Here is a 25,634-nt window from a genome sequence, read left to right as displayed (position 1 = left end):
CACATTAGATCTTTTCTCTAGAAAGTTGACGTCGACCAATGATTTTGGAATGTAACCAGTTGAGATCCGTTTTATCAAAATCTAATCCAGCCAGCTCTTCACTGATTTAAATGCAAATCAGCCAGAATTGTTTTTTTTTTAATTTAGATTATTTGTGATAATTATGATTATTGTTTGTTATTGTAGTGTTTAGGCATTAGATGCATAATTTAGAATTTTACTGGATCTTATAAAGCATCATTTACTTCATTTCTGTATTTTCCTTGCTTTAGATAAATTTTCCTGAATTATATTTTTTGATGTTTTTCTTTTTAATTCTTAAGGAATCAGTTTGTTTTTTTTGTAAACCGATCAAAACAATTTAATTCAATTTTATTTGAGCCGATCTAGTGAATCTGAATAAACGATTTGGTTCAGCGGCCGATTCTAACAGCATAAGTCAAGATGGTGCGGTTAATGTGGGGACCCCATTTGCTATCATTCAGTGGTTAGTAAAGGGACCAGCACACCATATGCATGTATGGCGAAACAGGAAGCCAACGATGTACACACAGATAAGAGGCAATGTTTTTACCGGTAATTCCTCAGCCAAATGCTGTCAGAAAATTTGCTTTATCATTTTCCATTTTCTTCCACAATTATTTTCACATAATTTAATTCTTCTTCTAATGCCCGAAAATCTGAAATAATACTTCAATTTAAGCCCGTGTCTTGTTCCTTCATACGCTATTCCTAAAGAGAAACAGGACAAAAGTGGTGTATTCCGTGTCCGTCTAGGCATGTCTATGTGACATAGGCTATGACATACCAATCTCCCATCAAAAGGATCTCAACTTGCCTTGCCTACAATTTGATGTTTTTGTTTCTTTTTTTGTTTGCTTATTGATTTTATTACATTTTCCCAGCATTCCATACCGACATCTAAGCAGAAATGCTGCTGGGAAAAAAAAGTGAAGAAAAATGTGTAAGGTCTTTTAATTTAGACTTCCATTTCTGTCTTATGGCTTGTGTCCTTCAACAATGACCTGTACTTATATAATAATTTTCCGGCCCATATTATTGAGGGATTTTGTCTCTTGCTAGCTTGCATAATTATGCTTTACCACATTTCTACAGTACAAATGATGCATACTTGAGGCACTGTTCAACTCTCTATTTTCACATATTTTAGCCTTCCCTTCTTCATGCTAATTTTCCGGGAATATATATATATATATATACACCATGCTAAACCACATTGTTGCTAAAGCACGATGTACAAAAAACCCAAAAATTGCAAAAACAACGTGATTTTTTTATCCAAGAGACCTTTAGTGATGCACTAAAAGCGTCAGTAAAGGTCCTACTAAAGGTCTGACTTTTACTAGCACTTTTAGTGTGCACTAAAAGCCAACCACATTTTTTGAAAAAGGTCTTTAATGGCACACTACGCCAGTAAAGGTCATATACCTTTAGTGAGACCTTTACTTGCTCTTTTAGTGCGCCAGTAAAGGGTTTTTGACATGATCTTTTTTGCTGTCCATTAGTGCGCATGATGAACGGTCAACGCGCTTTAGCTCTGGTTGAAAGAGCCCTAGAAACATGTCACGGCTCTAACCAGATGATTTTCTTTTTTCCTCGTAGTAAAATAGAAGTACAGTAGACATTCTAGATAGCATTTTTTGTCTATGGAACAAACCATAGTTTTACAAGAATAAAATATGGGTACAAGAAATAACGCATGAAGCAAGCAGAGGGGGAAAGCAAATATTGATAAGTAATTATGAAGTAAAAAGTGACATACAATTCTAAAATAAATGTGGAAGTATATATGAAGTAGGAAAAGAAACGTACAAGGAGTGATATGGGAATGAAAATGTAAGCAAATAGAATGACAGATACAAGCAGGAACTGATGCAGAATAAAGAACAAAAGCTAACACAAAACTTGTTATAGTAAAAAATAATATATAATAATGCAAAAATTATAGGAAAGCAATTTTAGAAGTGAATTAACAAAAAATACACTTCCTACCCTAAGTAGGCCTTTCATTATCTTTGAACAACACGATTTTTTTAACCCAACTAAAGCGAAGCAGGTTATATGTCCCCCCCCCCCCCCCCCCGAACAGGGCAGTTAGCTACATCTCATGTTCGGGGGTCCCAAAGAGCACCACGTATGTAAGCATGTGCGTCTCGTATCCCCATGTTTGTCAGCATTAATTAGCGTTGGAGTTTGATGTGATTGTAAAGACTTAAGTACCCTTTCCTCCATTGGTGCCAAAAAAAATGACGATTCTTGAAAAGGAGTGGTTGTAAAGACTTAAGTGCTCCGAAGATGATTATTTAAGACCCAGTCTTTGCACTGCAGGATTATCTGAGAAATAAATCTCCCCTGGAGGAGGCCATGAACATCAACCCTCTCACTCTCCCTTCTATTTCTGCTTCTATGCACATCCAACAGAAGATCTTACATTGCTCCATCAAGCACCGGCTGACCTGCACATTGACTGTTGTGAAGCCTGATTCAGAGTTTTTACCCTTACAGGAGGGTTTGGGGGCTCATCCCAGCGTGGGTAGCATCATTCAACTAAATGAGTTGTAGATCTTGATTCAGAGTTTTTACCCTTACAGGAGAGGGGTCTGGGGGCTCCTCCCAACGTGGGTAGCATCATTCAACTTGAAGAGTTGTGGAGTCTGATTCAAAGTTTTTACCCTTACAGAAAAAAGGGGTCTGAAGGCTCCTCCCAGCGTGAGTAGCATCATTCAACTTGAAGAGTTGTGGAGTTTGATTCAGAGTTTTAACCCTTACAGAAAGGGGGTCTGAGGGCTCCTCCCAGCATGGGTAGCATCATTCAACTTGATGAGTTATGAAGTCTGATTCAGAGTTTTTACCCTTATAGGAGGAGGGTTTGGGGGCTCCTCCCAACGTGGATAGCATCGTTCAACTTGATTCGTTGTGGATCCTGATTCAGAGTTTTTGCCCTTACAGGAGAAGGGTTTGGGGGCTCCTCCCAGCGTGGGTAGCATCGTTCAACTTGATTCGTTGTGAAGCCTAATTTAGAGATTTTGCCCTTACAGGAGGGGGGTCCGAGGGCTTCCCCCCGGCACGGGTCCCGGGTGTCATGGTCAAAAAGTGCACAAGGTGTCATGGTGAGAAAGATATATGTTTGTTCCAAGAAAGGTTGGAAGAAATCAATGAAAAATCCAACAGGGAGCATGCCAGAATCAAGATGTGGATGTCAAGCGAGAATGGTGTTGTGCAACTCAAATAACACAAAATAATAAGTGTCTGATTTTTAGTTAAAATAGGAAATGAAATGACAATAAAAATTGCTTAAAATTTACAGAAATAAACTAGACTCAATAACGAAGACACCATTTTTTACGGATTTGGAATATGACCTCCGGTTAAGGAGATATGATCCTGACAAGTTGGTCCTAATTCGGGTAGCGATTTACAGTGATTTGCTTACTGAATAACACTATAAATCGTTATAGCGATATGCGGAAGACACTACAAATCACTATAGTGAGATTCAAAAACACTATAAATCGCTATAGCGATTTGCGGAAGACACTACAAATCGCTATAGTGAGATCCAAAAATACTATAAATCGCTATAGCGATTTGCGAAAGACACTACAAATCGCTGTTGAAAAGCCGGATAACACTATAAATTATTGTGGGGCTCGTTGAAGACCCGAAAATACTACAAATCGTTGTAGAAAAGCCCGATAGAACTACAAATCGTTGTTGGAAGGCCCCAAAAAATTTTGGTCCGGAGGGCGCTGCCCCCCGCCAGGGGCGGCCCCCCCTGGATCCCCGCCCGCTGACCGCGCAGCGGGATCCGTGCCGGGGGGAGCCCCCGAACCCCCCTTCTGTAAGGGCAAAAACTCTAAATCAGGCTCCACAACAAATCAAGTTGAACGATGCTACCCACGCTGGGAGGAGCCCCCAAACCCTTCTCCTGTAAGGGCAAAAACTCTGAATCAAACTCCACAACTCTTCAAGTTGAACGATGCTACAGTCAGTGTGCAGGTCAGTCGGTGTTTGATGAAGAATGTAGGATCGTCTGTTGGATGTGCACAGAAGTAGAGAGACAAGGAAGAGAGAGTGAGAGGATTGATGTTCATGGCCTTCTATAGGGAGAACTCTTTGACTCCCTTGATTTCATCTCTAGAGAGAGAGAGTGTTTTACAATGTTTTACAGAGAAAGAAGAAGAAGACTTTGAAGAGTCAACATCATCCTCGATTTTTTGGATGGAGGACATGTTTGTCCTTTTTTTGAACGAAGAAAAAAGAAGAAGACTTTGAAGAGTCAACATCATCCTCGACTTTTTGGATGGAGGACATGTTTGTCCTTTTTTTGAACGGAGAAAGAAGAAGACTTTAAAGAGTCAACATCATCCTCGACTTTCTGGATGAAGGACATGTTTATCCTTTTTTGAACTGTTTGTTTTTTCTTTTTTGAATGAAGGGCATTTTTGTCATTTTTCAAACCATCACTTTATGAGAAAAATAGCAAGAAAAGGTACTTAAGTCTTTGCAACAACACCAGAGTCCGATGCAAAGTTATGTCAACATACACGGGAATACGAGCCCCATGTGCTTGTATACATGGTGCTCATTCAAAGCCCCGAACACAGACGTGGGATTCAGTGAATCATCGGGGGGGACATACACCACCCTCTCCAACTAAAGAACTAAATTTGGGTACAATTTTGGAGCAAGGAAAGTTGGTAACCTTTTTTATGGTCTCTCTGAGAAACAAAGGGAAGAAAACAATACTTTGACAAACAAGTAGAAGAAAACAAAACCAAGGGTCCTAACTGGAGATGAAAGAAACCTAAAATTTCTTCAGGTGCCCCCAGAAAAATAGATACTTGAAAGCTCAATTTGGTATTTTTTTAAAGCATGCCAGGAAGGGAGGTCATTTTGGTTTTCATGAGAGAGAGGGAGAGAGTCTTGTGTGGTTGTAAGCAAAAGCCAAGGTTTCTTGGCCATTTTGTGTTGAAGGAACAAAGGCAATCCAAGCCAATGCATTCCCTACATGAAGACAAGACATCACCACATGGGATAAAAAAAACACACTCCTTCCCCTCGTGACTTTGCTCTTCAACCACAAGGAGGGCGGCTAATTTTTTTTTTTTTTTTTAACATCCAACTTTTGTTCCTTCGCTTGTCCAGCATTTCATTCTCATTCTTTCCATCACCATTTCCCTGCAAGGTCACTTCATTCCAAAGTAATATATGTGGACTATGTTACAATTGTTTGGATCCAACATGTTCAATTGGATACAACCATAGTCACAAATCTTGTTATCGGGATTTTATCAGCAAAGGAAAATCTCAATAAACTAAAATTAAGATTTTCTCAGGGAAATCTCGTGAAAAAATGTTGGCATATTTAAATCTTAAAAATATATAAGAAACTATATAAGAATATAAGGAAAAACATAAAAATATCACATTAAGAACGTGATAAAAACACAATATTTTCAAAATAAGTGATATTTTGAAAATATCACATTTTTTTGGGATTATATCTGCTTCCGAAAATCTTTTGATAAAATCATGAGATTTTCAAAACATGGCTGATATTTTGTGACTATGGATACAGCATGCTCTTGCCAGCCCCGCTCTGAACTTCAATCCATTTGGTCCCAGTTGACATGATCCAGTCTAATTTGAAGTCCGGGTCGGTTAGATTAAGATGGAGACTGACCCAGTTGCACGCCTAACCTTATCACCACACCCTACGTGTTGGTCACTTCCGATTTCTATAAAAAGATAGGAAATGACTTACTGTTCTTCCCATCCAACGCAATTTCTGCTTCTGCTCACATAGCTCACCATGCCTTCACTATCCCAAGTTTACAAAGACCACCCTGTCAACCTGCATCACTCTCTCATGGACCTCAACACCATGGATGAAGTCCCAGAATCTCATGCATGGCCAACCCTGGATGACTACTACCTTTCTGATCTATCATCCAAGAGTGGCTCCATACCCATTATCAACCTCTCTGAGCCCAAACTTGATGTCATGAACCAGGTCTCACGTTCATGCGAGGCTAGCGGCGTGCTCCAAGTGGTGAACCATGGTGTTTCTTCTAGACTTCTCGCAGAAATGGAGTCTCTGGGACGTCGCCTCTTCTCCCTCCCCATGCAACAGAAGCTCAAGGCCTTGCGCGCCCCCGATGGCATCTCTGGTTATGGCCTTGCTCGCATATCACCCTTCTTTAATAAGCTTATGTGGTTCGAAGGATTCACAATTGCTGGCTCGCCGCTGGAACATGCACGTTGCCTTATGCCGGATGATTACGCTCATTTCTGGTACGTGAATATGAACACAAGATTTGATATCTTTCTTTTCTGTCTTTCCAAGTGATTCAACACTAGGGCTTGTTATTGCACCCACTCCAATCCCACTTAGAGTTCTGACAGGTTAATTATCTCCTGTCAAAACACGCTTAGCTTTGAAGTTCTGAAAGCTGCAATTATGTATCCCAGATAAATATTGTTTGCAGTGCCATAGTTGAAGAGTACGAGTATGAGATGAAGTGCCTAGCACGAACAATAATGGAACTGATGCTCTCATCACTGGGACTCACCAAAGATGATGTCACATGGGCGAAGAACAACTTTGAAAGTACGCATGGTGTGCTGCAACTGAACTCTTATCCACTGTGCCCCCAACCAAAAACTGCCATGGGGCTCGCTGCACACACCGACTCGTCACTGCTGACCCTTCTCTACCAGACCAGCACCCAGGGCCTTCAAGTCATGAAAGATGGGCAGTGGATCACTGTCCCTCCAATCCCTGGTGCCATAGTCATCAACATTGGTGACCTTCTCCATATCCTCTCTAACGCACGCTTCTGTTCTCCACTGCACCGTGCACTTGTAAGCCGGACCCACCACCGGTTCTCATTTGCCTACTTCTGGGGCCCAACTTCCGAAACCAGCATCTACCCTCACCCTAAGCTCCTGAGCCTGGACAGCCCTCCTCTATACCGAACCATTGCATGGCCAGACTACCTCAAACTAAAAGCCAAGCTCTTCAACAAGGCACTGTCATCACTCCTGCTATCAGATGGAATTCCTGTGCCGAACAACTGACCTGAAACGGGTTTCTTCCTTGTCCAAGCAACTTCATATATTGGTATGGGTTTGGTGGTGTAAATAGGATGGTTTTTGTCATTGGAAAAAAGTACAAGAAAGAATGGGCTGCTACTTGGGACCCCTCCTTATTTGGATTGTTGTGGATGCATGGATAGAAAAGGGGAAAAGGCAATTGGGTTGGCTCCCACAAGCAAGGCTTGACCCACTAAGCTGCATCAAATCATTCACCCACATGCAAACAAACAGTTGCTGTTCATCTTTTCTTGTCTTTGTCCAAAGGAACAAAAAGATTTGGAATTGATTATTTAGGAATGAGGCTCATAAACGGACTATATCATGTTTGGCAGCCAAGAAATGAGATTATCCAGAAAAAAGTTAACGAAAATGTAAAGAAACAAATCACAAAAAATATGTGGGTGTAAGTGCTGGCACAGTTATTGTGCATACGACATGAATACGACCTGCTGAATCGTCATTTGCTTCCATGGTGGGGATAATAAGGACAATCGCACCGGCAGATGCCGCTTTGATTCTAATGTAAGCATTGACGTGGCTATCTTGGACTGATATGGCCATAGAAATCACTTCTTGACAAGGATATTGATTGCTGCCAACTAATATGTTTCAATGTAACAATTAACCCAAAACATGATTGCTTTTTCGCTTTTTAGCAATTTAACTAAAGGTTAAACAGGCAGTTCACCGCTTGCATCCTTTTTATTATAATTACATTATTTGAGAAAGCTTAGATCTATAAAATAAGATTAAAAAAAAAACTTAGTCTTCAGAATAATCCAGAAAATTGATTAAACTGTCTAACCATAATGTAGCATCATAAAGGTTAACCACCCATATTAAGAAGCATTTCCATTTGAATAATTAACAAATAACTGCTTCTAAATATAAAAGGATGATAAAATAAACAAAAATAAGAGATCATGCAAAGAAAAAAAACACTGTCAAGAAAGGCACTTGCTTTTGCAACTAAGCCCTTGCTTCTAAATTTTCATAATGTGTTTTAAATAGTCTTACAGTTATTCGCCAAGGGAAAATATTGGCCACACTCTAGAGGACCGTATTCTCCAGCATAAACTCACACATGCAAGCTTCATGTCATCAATCTGATCCCACAGACGAGTTCACCATGGTTAATTTATTAGGGAATACACCTTGAGTGAGTGGTTTCAATGTAAAAGCATGACTTTCTGAATCAATGAAATTATTGTGGACCTTGATTTTTGAAGCACTTAAAATGCTACTTGCACAACGCATTCGGATGATCTATAACATGTTTTTAACTAAACAGACCATGTAAATCATGTTCATAGGGTTTGATCCATGACAAATTCAAGAATGTGAAAAAACAGGTTGTTTTTACTAGAGAATAAGGCACACTCCAGTATAGCGAATATTTTTCCTTCACTAAATTTTGAAAATTTACCGAATGGCGCCTTGGCCATTTAAAAGTAGAACAAGAATGCATGGGTCAGGATGGGAGCAGTTGCCAATCAAATATAACTTGGTACTTCACCACTGAGAAATGTGAGAAGCATGCTCCCGCTGTCCTAATAAAGACACCACAAGGTGACCTACATGTAATTTGGCTACACTGCAGCTCATTCAGTTCCTCAGTGGCAGATAATGACAACAATAGATACAACAACAACGAACAGTGATCTGATTTTCTGCAGTATTGAACAGATTGACAGCCTGAAGAATATAAAATGCAATATTCCAGCAGAAACAGTTGGTCAATGCAGGAATTACCATAATTTAGGAATTCTTTTGTGCTTGCTTGTTGCCCAGTGGCAAATTCCAGCCATCTTGCAATCTGTGTAAAAGTAATAAAACTAGTTTGACTGTACATATATGTCCTGCAATTTTGACCTAGTACCATTTCACAGGAAAATCTTTGAAGCATTCTCTGTTTGGGAGCCATTGCTGGGAGGGGCGACGAGAGGGGTGACCAAATCAGCGGATTTGGCAACATCCTGGAAAGGACGTTCTTGAAATCGGCTGTTTTTTAATGTGGTCACCCCTCCCAACACCTTTCTCAACTACGTCTCCCCTCCCAAAGCGGTGCTCCCAATCAATGGAGACGATGTTAATGAATCTCCCATCGCCACTCTCAACTACGGCTCCCAAACGAAGCTTTATTTGACTAATCTAAGTTATAGTATGTTATAACAATGTCAATCATTTAAAAAAATATAATTTCACTACAGTGCAGGGTTAAGCTTTACTCAAATAAAAGAATATATTGAACTGCCATAACTAAAAACGTGAATGGCAATAAAATCACAGAAACAGTGAAGGGAAATGTGCAAAATTTGAGGATCATAAACAAGTTCGTGTTCAGCCTACGCAAGAAAACATAAACAATAGTGAAACAGCAAAACATGATAACAGCACAAAGGACGAGCAAACGAAATCCATTAACTTGGGTGGTATACCTTTTGAAAGTTTATTTTTAAAGGTTGTTTTTATGAAAAAGAGTTTATGAAGTTGGTTAACAAATTTAAAATTCCAATTCTCACAAGTAGTGAGAACCGGGTCGAACACAAGGAACATGTTGAAATAAATTTCGTATTCTATCAAATGCGAATTGTTTATTGCCTTAAAAGAAAAAATTAAACTAATTAAGAGTGCTTACAAACTAAATATTAAAGAGTTATTACAAACCCAAACAGTGCTGAAATTGAAATTAATTACAATATTTGAATGTGACCAAAAAAACTATAATTAACTAAGAATTGAAAAATTGCTAAAAAGCTAAAATTAAAGCTCTTTCGACTTTGCTTCTTCAATTATACTTCAAATCCACTTTACTTCACAATATTTAATCATCAAATGATGCCTCCCCCTATAGAAAAAAAATGCAAAAATATAAAATTCTATGCTACTTTGAATTACTACACGAATTTATAATTCTACCACTATCTATTATAAAAATTCTTATCACAATAGGTTCCTGTAATTTGACAGAATCAGATATTAAATGGATTCTAATTCTTTTCAAAATTTTCAGATATAATCTCAACATATAAATGAAGATGATCCTATTTACAGAATTATAAAATTTAATGTAGAACTCGATTTATTCACTAATGAACAACTTCAAAAACCTGTAATTGTCTGTCAAGATTTCTGACAACTTTTGATCTCTGACATAATTAAAATAGTAAATCAGATTGGATCTTGATAAAAAATTTACACAAAAAACTAGGCAAACTCAAAAATCCAATCCAATTTACTGTTATATTTGGAGTTCAGAAACTTCAGATCTAATCAAAACAAAATACAAAAAAATACAAGAATTAAAAATTGCAAAAAATAGAGATACCAGAATATATGGTTGGAAAAAGCTCAAGACGGCCTAACAATTGGACTTCGATCATGCTAAATTTTTTTAGAGAGTAACTAGACTCAAGCACAAATCAGATCCAATTTGCAGATCGTGATTTGGATTCCGAAATCTCCTGATAATCTAAAAATAAAGTCTGACACAAATTGAAATTAAAACAAAAACTAAGAATTATGGATTTGTCCTCTTTGATTCATTAGATTGAATTAAAGCATGAATTAATCCAAACTCTAACAACTAATCTAATAACTAACTAATCTAATTATGTAATTGAATCAAAGAAATAACAACTAACTTGCTGAAATTTAAATCTATACTATGAAAATGATTAATCCAAAACTATAATTGAACTGATGACAATCAAGCATAGATCACTTCTCTCTCTTTTTTTGTTTTTCACAAGAACAAAAAAAAAACTCATATTAGATTTAGATCCATTGCTCAGATCTAATCTAATCTAATTGCAATTAAGAAACATAAATAAAAATTGAAATTCAAAAGAGTAACTACTTATGCTATTTCAATTAAGTCAATCAACCTCTTGAGTTGCACAAGAGGCTATTCAAGGAGATCGATTGGTCTTCTTTGAATGTCAAATGCTCTAAATGAAAAAATACAACAAACAAAGAAAGTTTAGAAATAAAAACATGTAAAATGATCTATTGAGACAAAGAAAGCATTTAAGAACTAAAGATGTAATACTACACAAAGAAAGAGGAAAGAAAAACTCACTAGCTTGTTACCTCCAATGAGTTCAAGGAATGGGGATGAAGAAGAATGACCTTCAATGATTTTGATGTGTCCAACACTCTTCTGAATTGACTTTCAAAGCCATTTTCATTGCTGGAAGTAGAGAGAAGAAAGGGAAAAGAAGAAGAAGAAGAAAGGAGAGAGAAAGAAGAGGAAAAGAAGAGGAAAAGAAGAGGCAAAGGAGAATGCTTTAGAATGCAAAGAAGAGAAAAAGGAGAATAGAAAAGGGTGGCATGAAATGGGCTGAAGACCCTTTCACGCCAACCCTAAAGTTGATATTTATAGTGGTTTTACTTAATTACCATTAGGTCCTAATATTTATGAAATTCCAAAACAAGACTTAAAATAAAAAGAATTACTATGCGTCATTTTCAAAAAGGGTTTCGCTAAAACTTTAAAATGGATTTGAATAAAAATGTTTGTTGAACACTTTAAAATTGAATCCAAGATCCAATTAAGGTATTTTGGATTGGATCATGGTCTGAATAGTCTTGGGATTCAGTCTAGAACCGTAAAATGGTCGTAACTTCCTCGTTTTAACTTCAAATTCTGCAAGATTCAAACCATGACTTTTTTAACATTGAAACATCATAAGCATGAAATGTAAACCAATAAAACACACTTAAATGCATGATTTATATAATAAAATGAATGCATATTCAAATTCCCCCATGCTTATTGTTTGTTAGTTCTCGGGCAAACTCTAATCTCAAACTAAAGTGAAAACTCCATTCTAAAAATGTAAAAACTAAAAAAATTGCCTAACTCACTTTCATAGGAATCATAGTTGCATTTAGTATATGCAACAAGTCCTTTAAACGCCTCGGTTATCCCAGTAGACGAGTAAGATCTTATGAAAGTTTTCAGTGGTGATACCCACAAACATCTGTGTCATGCATAACTTTATAATTTTCTCAAATATTAGGCACGTAAAAAGCTCTTTTTAACAAATATATTTTAGTTATTCACATTATTTTCATTTATTGAATCATCTATGCCTCCACAATAGCAAAACGTTTTCTATCTCTTTAGATTTCTAGATTATCTATGTTTTATTTTTAAAAAAACTTGCTTACTCTTGTCATCCTCTATTTATCATTACATAGACACACTTGCACTGTTTTGTAAAAAAAATTCAAGCAATATTTTTCTTTTCTTTAAGCACTTTTTATTTTATTTTTCTTTTATTGAGCACTATGTCAATTTTCAGATTTCATGACCTATGTAACAAGCTTTAGGCCAGTGACTCCCAGGTTAAATAACCTTAGGGCACTAGACACAGAGTTTTCCTTAAACTTAGTCACTCGAGTCATTACATCTTGGATTTTCATAGTTATATATAGTTTTCCCTCTCTGCTTAAGCAATATCTCTACTAATCGGGCTTTTTAATAGATTCTTGTAGCGAGGTTTGAGCTAATGGCTCTCAAACCAGATGGCTTTAGGGCACCAGGTATAGAACACACATCGGGCTTACTTACTCGAATCCAAAAGGCTTCATATGATAATTGCATAGAGAGTATTGATATTCTAGTTGCCCTATTCTCTTGAGTACAAACACTTCAACTCGTGTTTGTTCTCAATGATTAGGAATTCAATCACATTAGTGCAAGTACTTTAACTTGTGCTTGAACCTTGCTTTTAAATGCACTACAGCTAGAAGTGTCAAAATACTATTTGTATGCTCTTTTTTTCTTTTTCTTACTTTGATAACATGTGCTTGTTTTTTGAAAGATCAATGCATTTGTATTCATGTAAATCATAATAGATTTTCACAATTTATAAACAAATATTTTCTTCCAATGCCACATAAGTAAGCTTTTCATCTAAATTGATTTTGGAAATTTTTTTACATGGGTCTTAAAAGTCATTTCAAAATGATAAAGATATGCAAAAACATCATATATGCTTAAACTTTTGCTTTAAAAATGCCCAATTTTATGAGTTTTTCAAAAATTTTATTCATGGACAAAAAAATTTAGATACATCATACCTTCCCCTATGCTTAAATGTCACTGTCCTCAGTGACACTCCCTCATGCTTGAATGAAACTATATGAATGCACCTAAAGAACATAGGGAAGCAAAAGAAGGAAAAGATACGACCAAAAAATTTGTTGGAGATAAGATGTCTTATGCTACAAAACTCCAGACTGTCTTATTCTTATAACTCATTACAATCTATATGTATGATCTATCATTTACGCTCATGACACAAAAAGCAAAAGAAATCAAGAAATAAAGCAATAAAACTACTAATTTACAACACTAGTGTGGGCTGCCTCCCACCAAGTGCTAATTTTTACGTCTTCAGCCAATCGGATCTCTGGTTTCTCTATATCGTCCATGAGATCAATGGACAGATGGTCATGCTCAATCTGAAGGTCTTAGATAGATCGTTTCATCTTTTGCCCTTTCAATCACATTGCCCCCAGACTCACCCTATGGTAGTTCTTTTTCTGATTTTCAATATTATCATCATCCACACCTAATTATAATTCAGCATGAAGTGTGCGTGGATGTGTTGTAGAGTGATAAACCAAGCATTTCAATATGCTTTTATCCAACTATGGATCAGAATGCTTATCAGAAAAGCATTCATCATTTCCTGAATTTCCCATGGCAGTATCAAATATATTTATTATGATTTTCTTATTGCCAAAGAAAATATCCATGTCCCCTGTTCTACAGTTGATACATGCATTGGTAGTGGCCAAAAATGGTCTGCCTAAAATGATAGGGGTTTGATGGGTGATGTTGGTGCCTTCCATATCTAGAACAAAGAAATCTATAGGAAAATAAAAATCATTGACCTTAACTAAAACATCTTCCAAGATTCCACGAAGAAGCTTGGTGGACCTATTGGCCAACTGAAGAATGGTCTTAGTGGGTTTTAAATCCCCAATCTCAAACATGTTATATAGAGAACCTGACAAAACGTTGACACTAGCTCCAAGATCGAGCAAAGCACGCTCGATATTCCTGTTCTCAATAACACATGAGATGATTGGTGCCCCAGGATCTTTAAGTTTAGGTGGTGCTTGGTGCAAAAGCACTGAGCTCACCTGTTCAGTCAAAAAAAATTCTTAGGCAAAGATCTAGATTTTATTTTCTGTGAACAAAGTTCTTTAATGAACTTTGCATAAGCTGACACCTATTGGATGGCATCAAGCAGGAGAAAGTTTATATGAACATGCTTGAAGATATCAAGCATTTCTTTTATTTTGGCATCCTGCTTAATAAAAACACTTGGTTTGTTTAAGGCCTCAGGAAAAGGAGCTTTAGGAATATATGAAGGAGAAGGCTCAGGCAGTGGGCCCTAGCCACTTTCCTTAGGCTTAGAAGAAGAAGTAGACTGCTCCATGGGTGGGTCTTTGTGTCCTTCAGTCATCTTCTGAGGTGGGTGAAATTCCTTCCCACTCTGAAGGGTCATGACAATGTTGGCCTACTCTTGATGATACTCTGCCATGTGTAGACCGTGATGCATTGGTTCTTTACCCCTTGGATTAATCACAGGTTGACATGGTAAGCTTCCCTCACTGCGCCTGCTTAAGGTCTCAGTTAACTGTCTCATTTGAGTCTTTAGCTTCAATATTGGCTGTGTTTAGTGTTTACGGTTTAAGGGTTTAAGGTTTACGTTTTATGGTTTTAGGGTTTACGGTTTAGGGTTTAGGGTTTAAGGGTTTAGGATTTTGGGTTTAAGATTTTAGGGTTTAACTTTTAGGGTTATAGGGTTTTAGGGTTTAGGTTTAGGGTTTTACGTTCAGGGTTTTAGGGTTTAGGGTTTTGGGTTTGGGGTTTTAGGGTTTAAGGTTTTAGGGTTTTAGGGTTTAGGGTTTAGGGTTCAAGGTTCAGGGTTCAGGATATTAAGGTTTAGGTTTTAGGTTTTAGGGTTTAGGATTTTGGGTTTAGGTTTTAGGGTTTAGGGTTTAGGGTTCAGGGTTTTAGGGTTTAGGGTTTTCGGGTTTAGGGTTTTAGGCTTTAGGGTTTTAGGGTTTAGGGCTTAGGGTTTTAGGGTTTACGGTTTTAGGGTTTTAGGGGTTTAGGGTTTAGGGTTTAGGGTTTAGGGTTTAGGGTTTAGGGTTTAGGGTTTACGGTTTAGTAGGGTTTGGGGTTTAGGGTTTAGGGTTTAGGGTTTAGGGTTTAGGGTTTAGGGTTTTAGAGTTTAGGGTTTTAGGGTTTTAAGGTTTAGGATTTTAGGGTTTTAGGGTTTAGGGTTTTAGGTTTGAGGTTTTAGGTATTAGGGTTTAGGGTTTAGGGTTTAGGGTTTAGGGTTTAGGGTTTAGGGTTTAGGGTTTAGGGTTTAGGGTCTAGGGTTTAGGGTTTAGGGTTTTAGGGTTTAGGGTTTAGGGTTTTGGGTTTAGGGTTTAGGGTTTAGGGTTTTAGGGTTTTAGGGTTTTAGGGTTTAGGGTTTAGGATTTAGGGCTTAGGGTTTAGGTTTTCGGGTTTAGGGTTTTAGCGTTTAGGGTTTTAGGGTTTAGAGTTTTAGCGTTTAGGGTTTAGTAGGGTTTAGGGTTTAGGGTTTAGTAGGGTTTAGGGTTTAGGGTTTAGGGTTTAGTAGGGTTTAGGGTTTAGGGTTTAGGGTGTAGGTTTTAGGGTTTAGAGTGTAGGTTTTAGGGTTTAGGGTTTAGGGTTTAGGGTTTAGGGGGTTTAGGGTTTAGGGTTTAGGGGGTTTAGGGTTTGGGGTTTAGGGTTTAGGAGGTTTAGGGTTTAGTGGTTTTGGGGGTTTAGTGGTTTTGGGGGTTTAGGGTTTAGGGGGCTTAGGGTTTAGGGTTTAGGGGGTTTAGGGTTTTAGGGTTTAGGGTTTTAGGGTTTTGGGTTTAAGGGTTTAAGGGTTTTAGGCTTTAGGGTTTAGGGTTTAGGGGTTTTAGGGTTTTGGGTTTAGGCGATTTAGGGGGTTTAGGGTTTAGGAGGTTTAGGATTTAGGGTATAGGGTTTAGGGTTTAGGGTTTAGGGTTTAGGGTTTAGGGTTTAGGGTTTAGGGTTTAGGGTTTAGGGTTAAGGGGGTTCGGGGTTTAGGTGGTTTAGGGTTTAGGGTTTAGGGTTTAGGGTTTGGGGGTTTAGGGTTTAGGGCTTAGGGTTTTAGTACTAGGGTTTAGGGTTTAGGGTTTTAGGGTTTAGGGTTTAAGGTTTGGGGTTTAGGGTTTAGGGGGTTTAGGGTTTAGGGTTTAGGGTTTAGGGGGTTTAGGATTTAGGGTATTATTATCATCGCAAAATTTTTCCCCTCCCTCTGCGAGAGAGAGAAACGATTCCGCGAGTCAAACTCAATCAAAGTTTTTGAAAATTACTCGCCTCTGTTTTAAAAATTTGCAGGAAAATTCTATGGAATGGGATCCGCCTGTCAGTACGAGGTTCAACAGTTCTTGGCGCCTTTACCAGGGGTATTTGAACCAAGGATCAAATGTGCGCTTTGACTAAGTTAAATTATCTAAATCATGCTCTGTTTTCCTAAGATGCACAGAGAATCGGGCATGTGCTATGGAATTTTGAAAAGATGTATGTTTGAGAAATATGATGCTTGCTTGGGAAAATTGAGATATGCTTGGAAATGATTGAAAAAGTACTTGAAAATGAAATTCTTGAGAAAATCATTGCATTTTATTGGAAATCAGAAATTGAATTGAGAAATAAATTCTTAGGAAAACTTGGACGTTGGGAAAATCGATTTTGAGATTTGTATTGTTTTTCTGAGGAAATGGATTTCTAAAATGGATTTGAGATTTCTGGGAAAACTAGTTTTCAGAAATAATTCAAAGTTTTGAGAAAATTGATTTTGGGATTTGAAAATGAAATGGAGAACGTGTAAATCCTTAAAAAATCTTGATTTGGACTTTAGAAATACTTTAAAATCTCATTTGAAAATTCAGAGTTATGAGAAATTCAAATCCTGAGAAAGACTTAGAAATTCTTGGGAAAATCGATTTTCCTGAAATGAAGTGGGGAAATGAGTTTGAAAATAATGTAAATTGAACGAATGAATATGAATTTGAATGATATTTCATTGATGAATTGGGAAATCCTTTTGAGTTTTGAGAAATGCATTGCATTTTTGAAGTTAGCCTAAGAGTGTAGGCTGAATGTGGTTAATACGAAAATCATAAATCTTGGTTTCTTCGTATTCTGACTATGGCCATAAATACGAATCTCACCAACTTTATAAACTCCATAAGAGCTTGTGTATGTGTCATTCGTGTCAACCATAGTGAATTTTGAGAAAAATGTGCATGAATGATGCATCAGATATCAGAATTTGCAGAAATTAAACTAAATGCAATGCGGTCCTATTCTAAGCAGAAATGTAAATTCTTATTCCAAATTATTACAACTTGATATTACATGGAATTGAAATAAAAGAATAAAAGCTAAATCTTCTTCTTGGATATTCCTGCAAAACTAGAAAATATGTTAGCACATAAATGTAGGTTTTTCTGAATTTATCCAAAAATATTGAAAATTATCAGATATTAATCAGATATAAACCAAAATCATACCCCCTTTGATATAAACATGAGAAATAAGTAATAAAATTTGAAAATAAACTTGAAAATTCGAAATTGGCTTCAAAATGACCAAAATGCCCCTGATGACCTTGAAATCAGGGTTTTCTAAAAGAATTTTTATAAAATTTAGAAATTTAAAAATCAAATGAAATAAATTAAACACAATACGATGAAATATGATGATATGCATGAAAATTTAGAAAATTAAAGTTTGGAATTTCGAAATTTAGGTCAAAATGACCAAAATACCCCAAATAACAAAATGACCAAAATTTAGGTCAAATCAGGGTTTTCTGAAATAATTTTTGCAAAAATGAGAATTTAAAATGCAAATGAGATTGAAATTAACTCTAATGTGACATGCCATGCTTATTTATATGATAAAAATCCTAAAATGGCAAAAATATAACAAAATATCAAATTTAACTTGATTTTCGCTTGATTTTCACTTCTAAATTTAAAAATTGACCCAAATTTGGCATGTACACCTAGACTAACCCTAAAAATAGAATGGACCTCGAAAATCTATTTTTTTGTTATTTTCTTAATATGGAAAATAGCTAAAAATCCTAAAAAATCAGAATTTTTCCTAAAATGTTGATTGTAAATAAGATTTCGGGTATCAAACTTCCACAAAAATTTCCCAAATTTTATAGGGTGACATAGGACAGTAAGGCAAGGATTTTTGCCTTTTACAGATTTTGGTTTTGACCTACGGTCAGAACTGTACAGCTCCGGCAAATTAGATTAAAATCCGACAACTCTAGAATTTAGGGCAAACAGACAGGTTTCAGGAGAAAATGTGGAAAAAATAGCAGACATATGGGAAAATAGATGAAATTATGGAAAAATGTCCCGGACAAATAGAAGAAGTTTTCCTATTTTTAAAGTATTGGGATTCGAGTTACGGTTTGGAAATGGGCACAATGTTATAAGAGACCTGAATCTCTGAAATTTCTGGATATTGGAATCTGTCAGACAGAAAGGATAATTTGGAAAAAATACTTGGACAATCCCAAAACTTCCCAAATTTTGGTAAACGATAGGGGAATGGATTAGGAACAACTTTCATGTTGAAAGTTTTGACAGATAACTTACAGATTGAACGGACACAACACATTAGGGTCAGTCTATACCCTGACAAAGAAAAATCAAGGTTTTCTCAGAGGTCTAGAAAAATCAATTTTTAACAGAGGCCAAATCTATTTATAAGAATCCCAAAATTTTCAGACAATTAGTAGATTTCACCGTGAATCTACCCTAATTTTTAGGGGAAGATTCAAATTTTCCATCTAGAAGATCTCATAGGTTCTTGTCTGCTAAAACAGAAATTGAAATTTCTGGAAGATTCAAAACCCGACGCAGCCTACGATTTATTTAATAGGGTTTAGAAACCCGAATTAATTTGATTTTTTGGCTGGTAAACAATAATAAATAAACCTAATTAACCTAAAGATTTTGAGATTTATGAGTAAAGATTCACACATGCAATAACGATGGGACTGAACGTCTAAAATGAAAACCTACAAATTAACAACATAACTTTAATGAAACTAACTAGGTAAATGAAATATATATAAGTTGATAAAGCAAGATAAAAAAAATGATGTTTAAAATATGGAACCTATATGTCAAATAAAATAATAAACAAAAAACCCAGAGAGGCATGATCCACTTTTTTTGCTTTTGACTCTCAAAGTGAGAGGTTCGATCCATCAAACGGAATGACCTCATCACTCATTTAGTTCATACACATAAAATATGTGTTGTTCTACTTTTTTTGTTTTTGCGACCATGGAAGAGACCTTGGTATCCCCTTGGATCTGATTTTGAAAGGGTCGCACGTCTCCCTTGTGAGAATAAGGCTTGGGATGCTCATATCAAGGGGTGGCAAGGGAAAAGAAATTGCATGGGATCAATTAACAAGAAAGAAAAAAAATGAAACTAACAGGGAATATCTAAAACAAGCCAAGGGAAATCCTACCTTGGTGTGCTGCTGTGTTGGAGCAGTGGAGCTTGCTGGAGGTTCTATGCAAGGAGGTTGCTACAAGGTTGTTGGGCGTCTGCTACTTGGAGATTGACTGGTTATGGTGATGTTGAGGTTGATAGACCGGCTGGAACCAAAGGAAGAAGGAGAGATCAATAGGGTGGCTGGATCCAAAGGGGTAACACCAGTTGGATAAAGTGGCGGCAATGACTGCTTGGTTGTGGTTGGAACAATGAAGAAGGCTGGACGTCCCTTGTGTGGGCTGGAGATCGGCTGCAACGGAGTTGAAGTGGATGGAACCACTAGGTGGTTGATGTTGATGGAGGCCCAAAAGGCTGTTGTTGGAGGTCTTGAAGGTGGTGAAGGCTGGATGGGAAGACCTTGCTGGAGGCTGCTATGCTGCTGTGGAGGTGGCTGCTGCAACCAAAATTTGGGGAGAAGAAGTAGGGTGCTGAACAAGAGAGAGGTAAAGAGAGGTTAAAGGAGAGAGAGACGTCAATGTGAGTGGGAGAGAGAGAGAGGCGTGAGAGATGGATGGGGGCAGCCGTGTAAGCCCAACCTTTCTTCTTCTTCTTTTTTGGTGTTGGACTTAGGGAAGATAGATCTTTTTCCTAAGTTTTTTAGGTTTAATTAGAGAGGAATGAGAGGGAGGAACAAGGTTTTATGTGAATGGCTGGAGAAATAGGGAAATGAAGGGAAGGGAAGAAGGAAAGAAAAGGAAGAAGGGAAAAGGAAATAAAAGGAAGAAGGAAGAGGGAAAAGAAGGGAAGAAAAGGAAAGAGGAAGTAGAGGAAGAAAGGAAAGAAAGGGGCTAGGGGGGTCGACCCCCTTGTGGGTCCCACCTTAGGTAAAATAAATAAATAAAGAAAATAAAGAAAATGTAATATGTTTTTTCCTTTTTTATATATAAATTAAAAAGGCAAATGCAAATGGATGGGCCATCTCAGAGCGGGTCCAAATTCCAATTTTGAAATTCATTTTGACAATTAGAGGGGTAAAATAGTCTTTTCAGAAAGTTTCCGAACGAAACGAGCTATTTTTGGCAGTTTTTTAAACGAGCTAAAAATTTAAAGTTCAATACCCTGTTGCGAAGCAAATCTAGTGTAGAATTTAAAAAATTGAGTTTGAAAGAAATCCAGATTATTTTTCTCGAGAAAATATTTCCAAATTTAGACTCTCAGTGGTAAAAATGTTAATTTTGGAAACCAAAGGTTTGAAATTGATTTTTGAAAACTTTTAAAACTCAATTTAGATTGAATTTTATAAAACTGGAGTTCTGGACTTCAAAAATGGAAAGAAATGTGATGAAATATTATGAAATGCTAAGAAATGATATGAAATGATGAGAAATGACATGAAATGCTATGCGAAATGCAGACCCCGAATGAAGAATTTTGGATGTTAGACCCCGATTGACACTTGTACCAATTCTAAAAGTGTTAAAATTGATAAAATTTGCAAAATGGTTCAAGAAATGGTTTTCGGGTTCTACCGGGCTAGAGTGACACTGAAAATCAAGGTTTGAGCTGAATTGAACTGAAATGAGCTGGGTTTTAGAGTTTCAGAACTCAAATGAACTGACCAGACACTGACTCAACTGACCTTTCCGAGTAAATTTTTAAGAAAAGCTGCCATTTTTAGAGAAATGGTACGGAATGGTCATTGGAATGAAGTGAATTACGAATTTGAGTTGGGTTTGAGCTAGAACAAAGATCAGTTATACAGACATGAACTAAAATCAAGGCTCGAACACTAGCTCAATTGACTGAACTCAGCTCAATTTCAGCTGAAAGAGCTTAAACGGGCTAAAATGGGCACCTAGATACTTAGAAATGGTTTTAAACTAAAACTGGAGCGCTTAAACTCCTCGTGAGCTCAAGCTAGACTCAAAAGAATATGACTGACTGTGAATGACTAACTCGGAGACAATTGGCTCGGATTTGAGTGAGAAATGAGCTCATTTATGAAGAAATGATCTCATTTTGGCAGGAATGGTTAGAAATGAAAATGGCCTTCTCACTGTGAGCTCAGATGAGCTTGAAATGACTGATATTTTAACTGTTCTGAACTGACCAACAAGCTTGGTTGACTCCGACTGACTGGGGTCCAGGATGACCTAAGGGTAAAATGGTAATTTTCCTAGTAAAAATGGGTACAGTGGTGATTTTCTGAAATTGATTAGGGGTTTGACTCCTACACTGACCTAACAGAGCTGGCACCGCATGAGAAGGTCTGTCTGATAATGGATGAGCAAAATTTGGGGTGTTTACAGGTATAGGGTTTAGGGGGGTTAGGGTTTAGGCTTTAGGGTTTAGGGTTTAGGGGGTTTAAGGGGTTTAGGGTTTAGGGTTTAAGGGGTTTAGGGTTTAGGGGGTTTAGGGTTTTAGGGTTTAGGGTTTTAAGGTTTTAGGGTTTTAGGGTTTAGGGTTTAGGGTTTTAGGGTTTTAGGTTTAGGGTTTTGGGTTTTGGGTTTTGGGTTTAGTGTTTAGGGTTTAGGTTTTAGGTTTTAGGGTTTAGGGTTTAGGGTTTAGGGTTTTAGTGTTTAGGGTTTTAGGGTTTATGGTTTAGGTTTTAGGGTTTATGGTTTAGGGGGTTTAGGGTTGACAACTTTACAGGTTTTAGGGTTTTGGGTTTAGGGTTTAGGGTTTAGGGGGTTTGGGATTTAGAGTACAGGGTTTAGGGTTTAGGGGGTTTAAGGTTTAGGTGGTTTAGGGTTTAGGGTTTAGGGTTTAGGGTTTAGGGTTTAGGGTTTAGGGTTTAGGGTTTAGAGTTTAGGGTTTAGGGTTTAGGGTTTAGGGTTTAGGGCTTAGGGTTTTAGTAGTAGGGTTTAGGTTTTAGGGTTTTAGGTTTTAGGGTTTAGGGTTTGGGGTTTGGGGTTTGGGGTTTTAGGGTTTTAGGGTTTTAGGGTTTTGGTTTTAGGGTTTTAGGGATTTAGGGATTTAGGGTTTAGGGTTTAGGGTTCAGGGTTCAGGGTTCAGGGTTCAGGGTTCAGGGTTCAGGGTTTGGGGTTTTGGGTTTTGGTTTTTGGGTTTAGGGTTTAGGGTTTAGGGTTTAGGGTTTAGGGTTTAGGGTTTAGGGTTTAGGGTTTAGGGTTTTAGGGTTTTAGGGTTTAGGGTTTAGGGTTCAGGGTTCAGGGTTCAGGGTCTTGGGTTTTGGGTTTGGAGTTTCGGGATTCAGGTTTCGGGTTTCGGGTTTTGGGTTTTGGGTTTTAGGGTTTAGGGTTAAGGGTTTAGGTTTTAGGGTTTAGGGTTTATGGGGTTTATGGGGTTTAGGGGGTTTAGGGTTTAGGGTTTAGGGTTTAGGGGGTTTAGGGCTTAGGGTTTAGGGGGTTTAGGGCTTAGGGTTTAGGGGGTTTAGGGGGTTTAGAGGGTTTAGGGTTTAGGGTTTGAGGTTTGGGGTTTAGGGTTTAGGGGGTTTAGGATTTAAGGCATAGGGTTTAGGGCGTTTAGGGTTTAGGGGGTTTAGGGTTTAGGGGGTTTAGGATTTAAGGCATAGGGTTTAGGGTTTAGGGTGTTTAGGGTTTATTGGGTTTAGGGTTTAGGGTGTTTAGGGTTTAGGGTTTAGGGTTTAGGGTTTTAGGCTATGTCACAGGGACTCGGCAAAACAGGTGCCGCACCCGCGTCGACGCGACGCGACGCGGGATCGCGTGCGGGTGCGGCACCGGGTGCGGTCAACACGACCCTGGGTGCGGTCAACGCACCCAGGGTCATTTTTGTCCAAATTTTTGGGCGAATTCCCCCCCCCCCTATGAAAAGGAGGATTAGGGCAAAAAAAAATTTGCCCTAATCTCTCCTCTCTCTCCCCCTGAGCTCGAGCTCTCCCATCGCCGCCCCAGCTCCGCCGCCCCCAGCGTCGCCGCCCCCAGCGCCGCCGCCCCCAGCTCCGCCGCCCCCAGCTCCGCCTCCCAGACTCCTCCTCTCGGCTCCTCCTCTCGGCTCGCAGGTATGTCTCTCGTCTTCTTGGGTCGGTTGGGGAGGGGCCGAGCACCCCCCCCACCCCCCTCTCTCGGTCTCTTGTTGGGTCGGCAAGGGAGGGGCTGAGCCTCCCCTGCTCCCTCATTTTTCGGCACAGGAGGGGCCGAGCCCCTCCCCCATCTACCTCTTTTTTTTGGGTCGACAGGGGAGGGGCCGAGCCCCTCCCCCATCTTTTTTTTTTTTTTTGGGTCGACAGGGGAGGGGCTGAGCCCCTCCCCCATCAGTTTTTTTTTTGGGTCGACAGGGGAGGGGCCGAGCCCCTCCCCCATCTTTTTTTTTTTTTGGGGTCGACAGGGGAGGGGTCGAGCCCCTCCCCCATCTTTTTTTTTTTTTTGGGTTGACAGGGGAGGGGCCGAGCCCCTCCCCCATCAGTTTTTTTTTTTTGGGTCGACAGAGTAGGGGCCGAGCCCCTCCCCCATCTTTTTTTTTTTTTGGGTCGACAGGGGAGGGGTCGAGCCCCTCCCCCATCAGTTTTTTTTTTTTGGGGTCGACAGGGGAGGGGCCGAGCCCCTCCCCCATCTGTTTTTTTTTTTCGGGGTCGACAGGGGAGGGGCCGAGCCCCTCCCCCATCTTTTTTTTTTTTTGGGTCGACAGGGGAGGGGTCGAGCCCCTCCCCCATCAGTTTTTTTTTTGGGTCGACAGGGGAGGGGCCGAGCCCCTCCCCCATCTGTTTTTTTTTTTTGGGTCGATAGGGGAGGGGCCGAGCCCCACTCGCTCTCGCTCTCTTGTTGGGTTGGCAGGGGAGGGGCTGAGCCCCCCCTTCTCTCTGTATTTTCGAATTGATTTGAAAATTGTAATGTATTTTTTTTTGTGTTTTCAGGATAAAAATGACGGATAAAGGGAAAGGACTTGCGTCATCCTTATCCCAACATGTGAGTTCTGCTGCTAGTTTTGCTGATAGTTGCAGTGGGATTGATGATGTGGGGCCACTATGGGTACATGTAGATAAACTTGCAAAAACTGGAGGAGGTGGTGGAAACAAAAGATTTCGATGCAAGCTCTGCGAAAAAGATTTTGTTGGGTCTTACACAAGAGTGAAGGCTCATTTGTTGAAGATACCAGGACATGGCATTTCAGCTTGCAGAAAAGTTGATGAGGCAATGCGAAGGCAATACAAGAAAATACAAGAAGAATATGAGAAGAGAAAGGCAATGGCCGATTCTTCTGCACTCAGTGTGCCATTTGCAAGCCACCAAGAAGATGCTGAAAAAAAAAAGAAAAGTCAATCTAGGAGGTAGAGGAATGATACAAGCAGCATTCAATACATATGGAAGAGAAGAATTGGATAGAAAAGTTGGGAGGTACTTTTATTCTGGTTCACTCCCATTTAATGCGGCTAGAAATCCTTATTGGAAGGATTTAGTAACATCCTTGGCAAATTGTAATTTGAGTGGTTATGTGCCTCCAAGTTCAGAAAAAATACGAACCACACTTCTTGCAGAAGAGAGGGCAAACGTGGAGAGGTTGCTAGAAATTAAAAAATATTCATGGGAGCAAAATGGAGTTTCCATTGTGTCTGATGGATGGACAGATATTCAAAGGCGTCCATTAATCAATTTCATTGCTTGTTCGCTTAGTGGCCCAATATTCTTGAAAGCAGTTGATGCATCTGGGGAATATAAAAATGCAGAGTATTTGAAGGGATTGTTTATAGAAGTGATAAAAGAAGTGGGTGATCAGAAAGTGGTACAAATCATTACAGACAATGCTCCGGTTTGTAAAAGTGCAGCGTTGAGTTTGGAGAGTGAGTACCCTCATATTTTTTGGACTCCCTGTGTAGCACAGCTAACCACCATCGTGCTAATGCTATATTTAATAAGCATTCTGATTTGAAATTGTTGAAGGTCGCTGAAACACGTTTTGCGTCCATCATTGTGATGATGAAGAGGATTAAAAGAGTGAAGAATGCTTTGATTAACATGGTGACTGATGAAAATTGGACATTCTATCGTGTT

General features: G+C 38.5%; 2 protein-coding genes across 2 annotated transcripts; both read left to right on the top strand.

Moving 5' to 3' along the window:
• Positions 1–5,798: 5,798 nt before the first annotated feature.
• LOC149829409 (gibberellin 3-beta-dioxygenase 1-like) lies at positions 5,799–7,516 on the top strand. The gene is made up of 2 exons (XM_090015523.1): positions 5,799–6,318; positions 6,513–7,516. Exons 1-2 carry the CDS (start codon positions 5,837–5,839, stop codon positions 7,102–7,104), a joined length of 1,074 nt encoding a protein of 357 aa, XP_089871649.1. The 5' UTR covers positions 5,799–5,836; the 3' UTR covers positions 7,105–7,516.
• Positions 7,517–19,937: 12,421 nt separating this feature from the next.
• On the top strand, positions 19,938–25,397 carry LOC149829408 (uncharacterized). The gene is made up of 3 exons (XM_090016183.1): positions 19,938–20,181; positions 23,515–23,647; positions 24,500–25,397. The coding sequence occupies exons 1-3, from the start codon at positions 19,938–19,940 to the stop codon at positions 24,915–24,917; spliced, it is 795 nt and encodes a 264-aa protein (XP_089872309.1). The 3' UTR covers positions 24,918–25,397.
• The last annotated feature ends 237 nt before the right edge of the window (positions 25,398–25,634 follow it).

This window comes from Nuphar pumila, chromosome 8 (assembly GCF_984573655.1).
Source record: "Nuphar pumila chromosome 8, dmNupPumi1.hap1.1, whole genome shotgun sequence".
NCBI lineage: Eukaryota > Viridiplantae > Streptophyta > Magnoliopsida > Nymphaeales > Nymphaeaceae > Nuphar > Nuphar pumila.
This window is presented reverse-complemented; position numbering and strand designations above follow the sequence as displayed.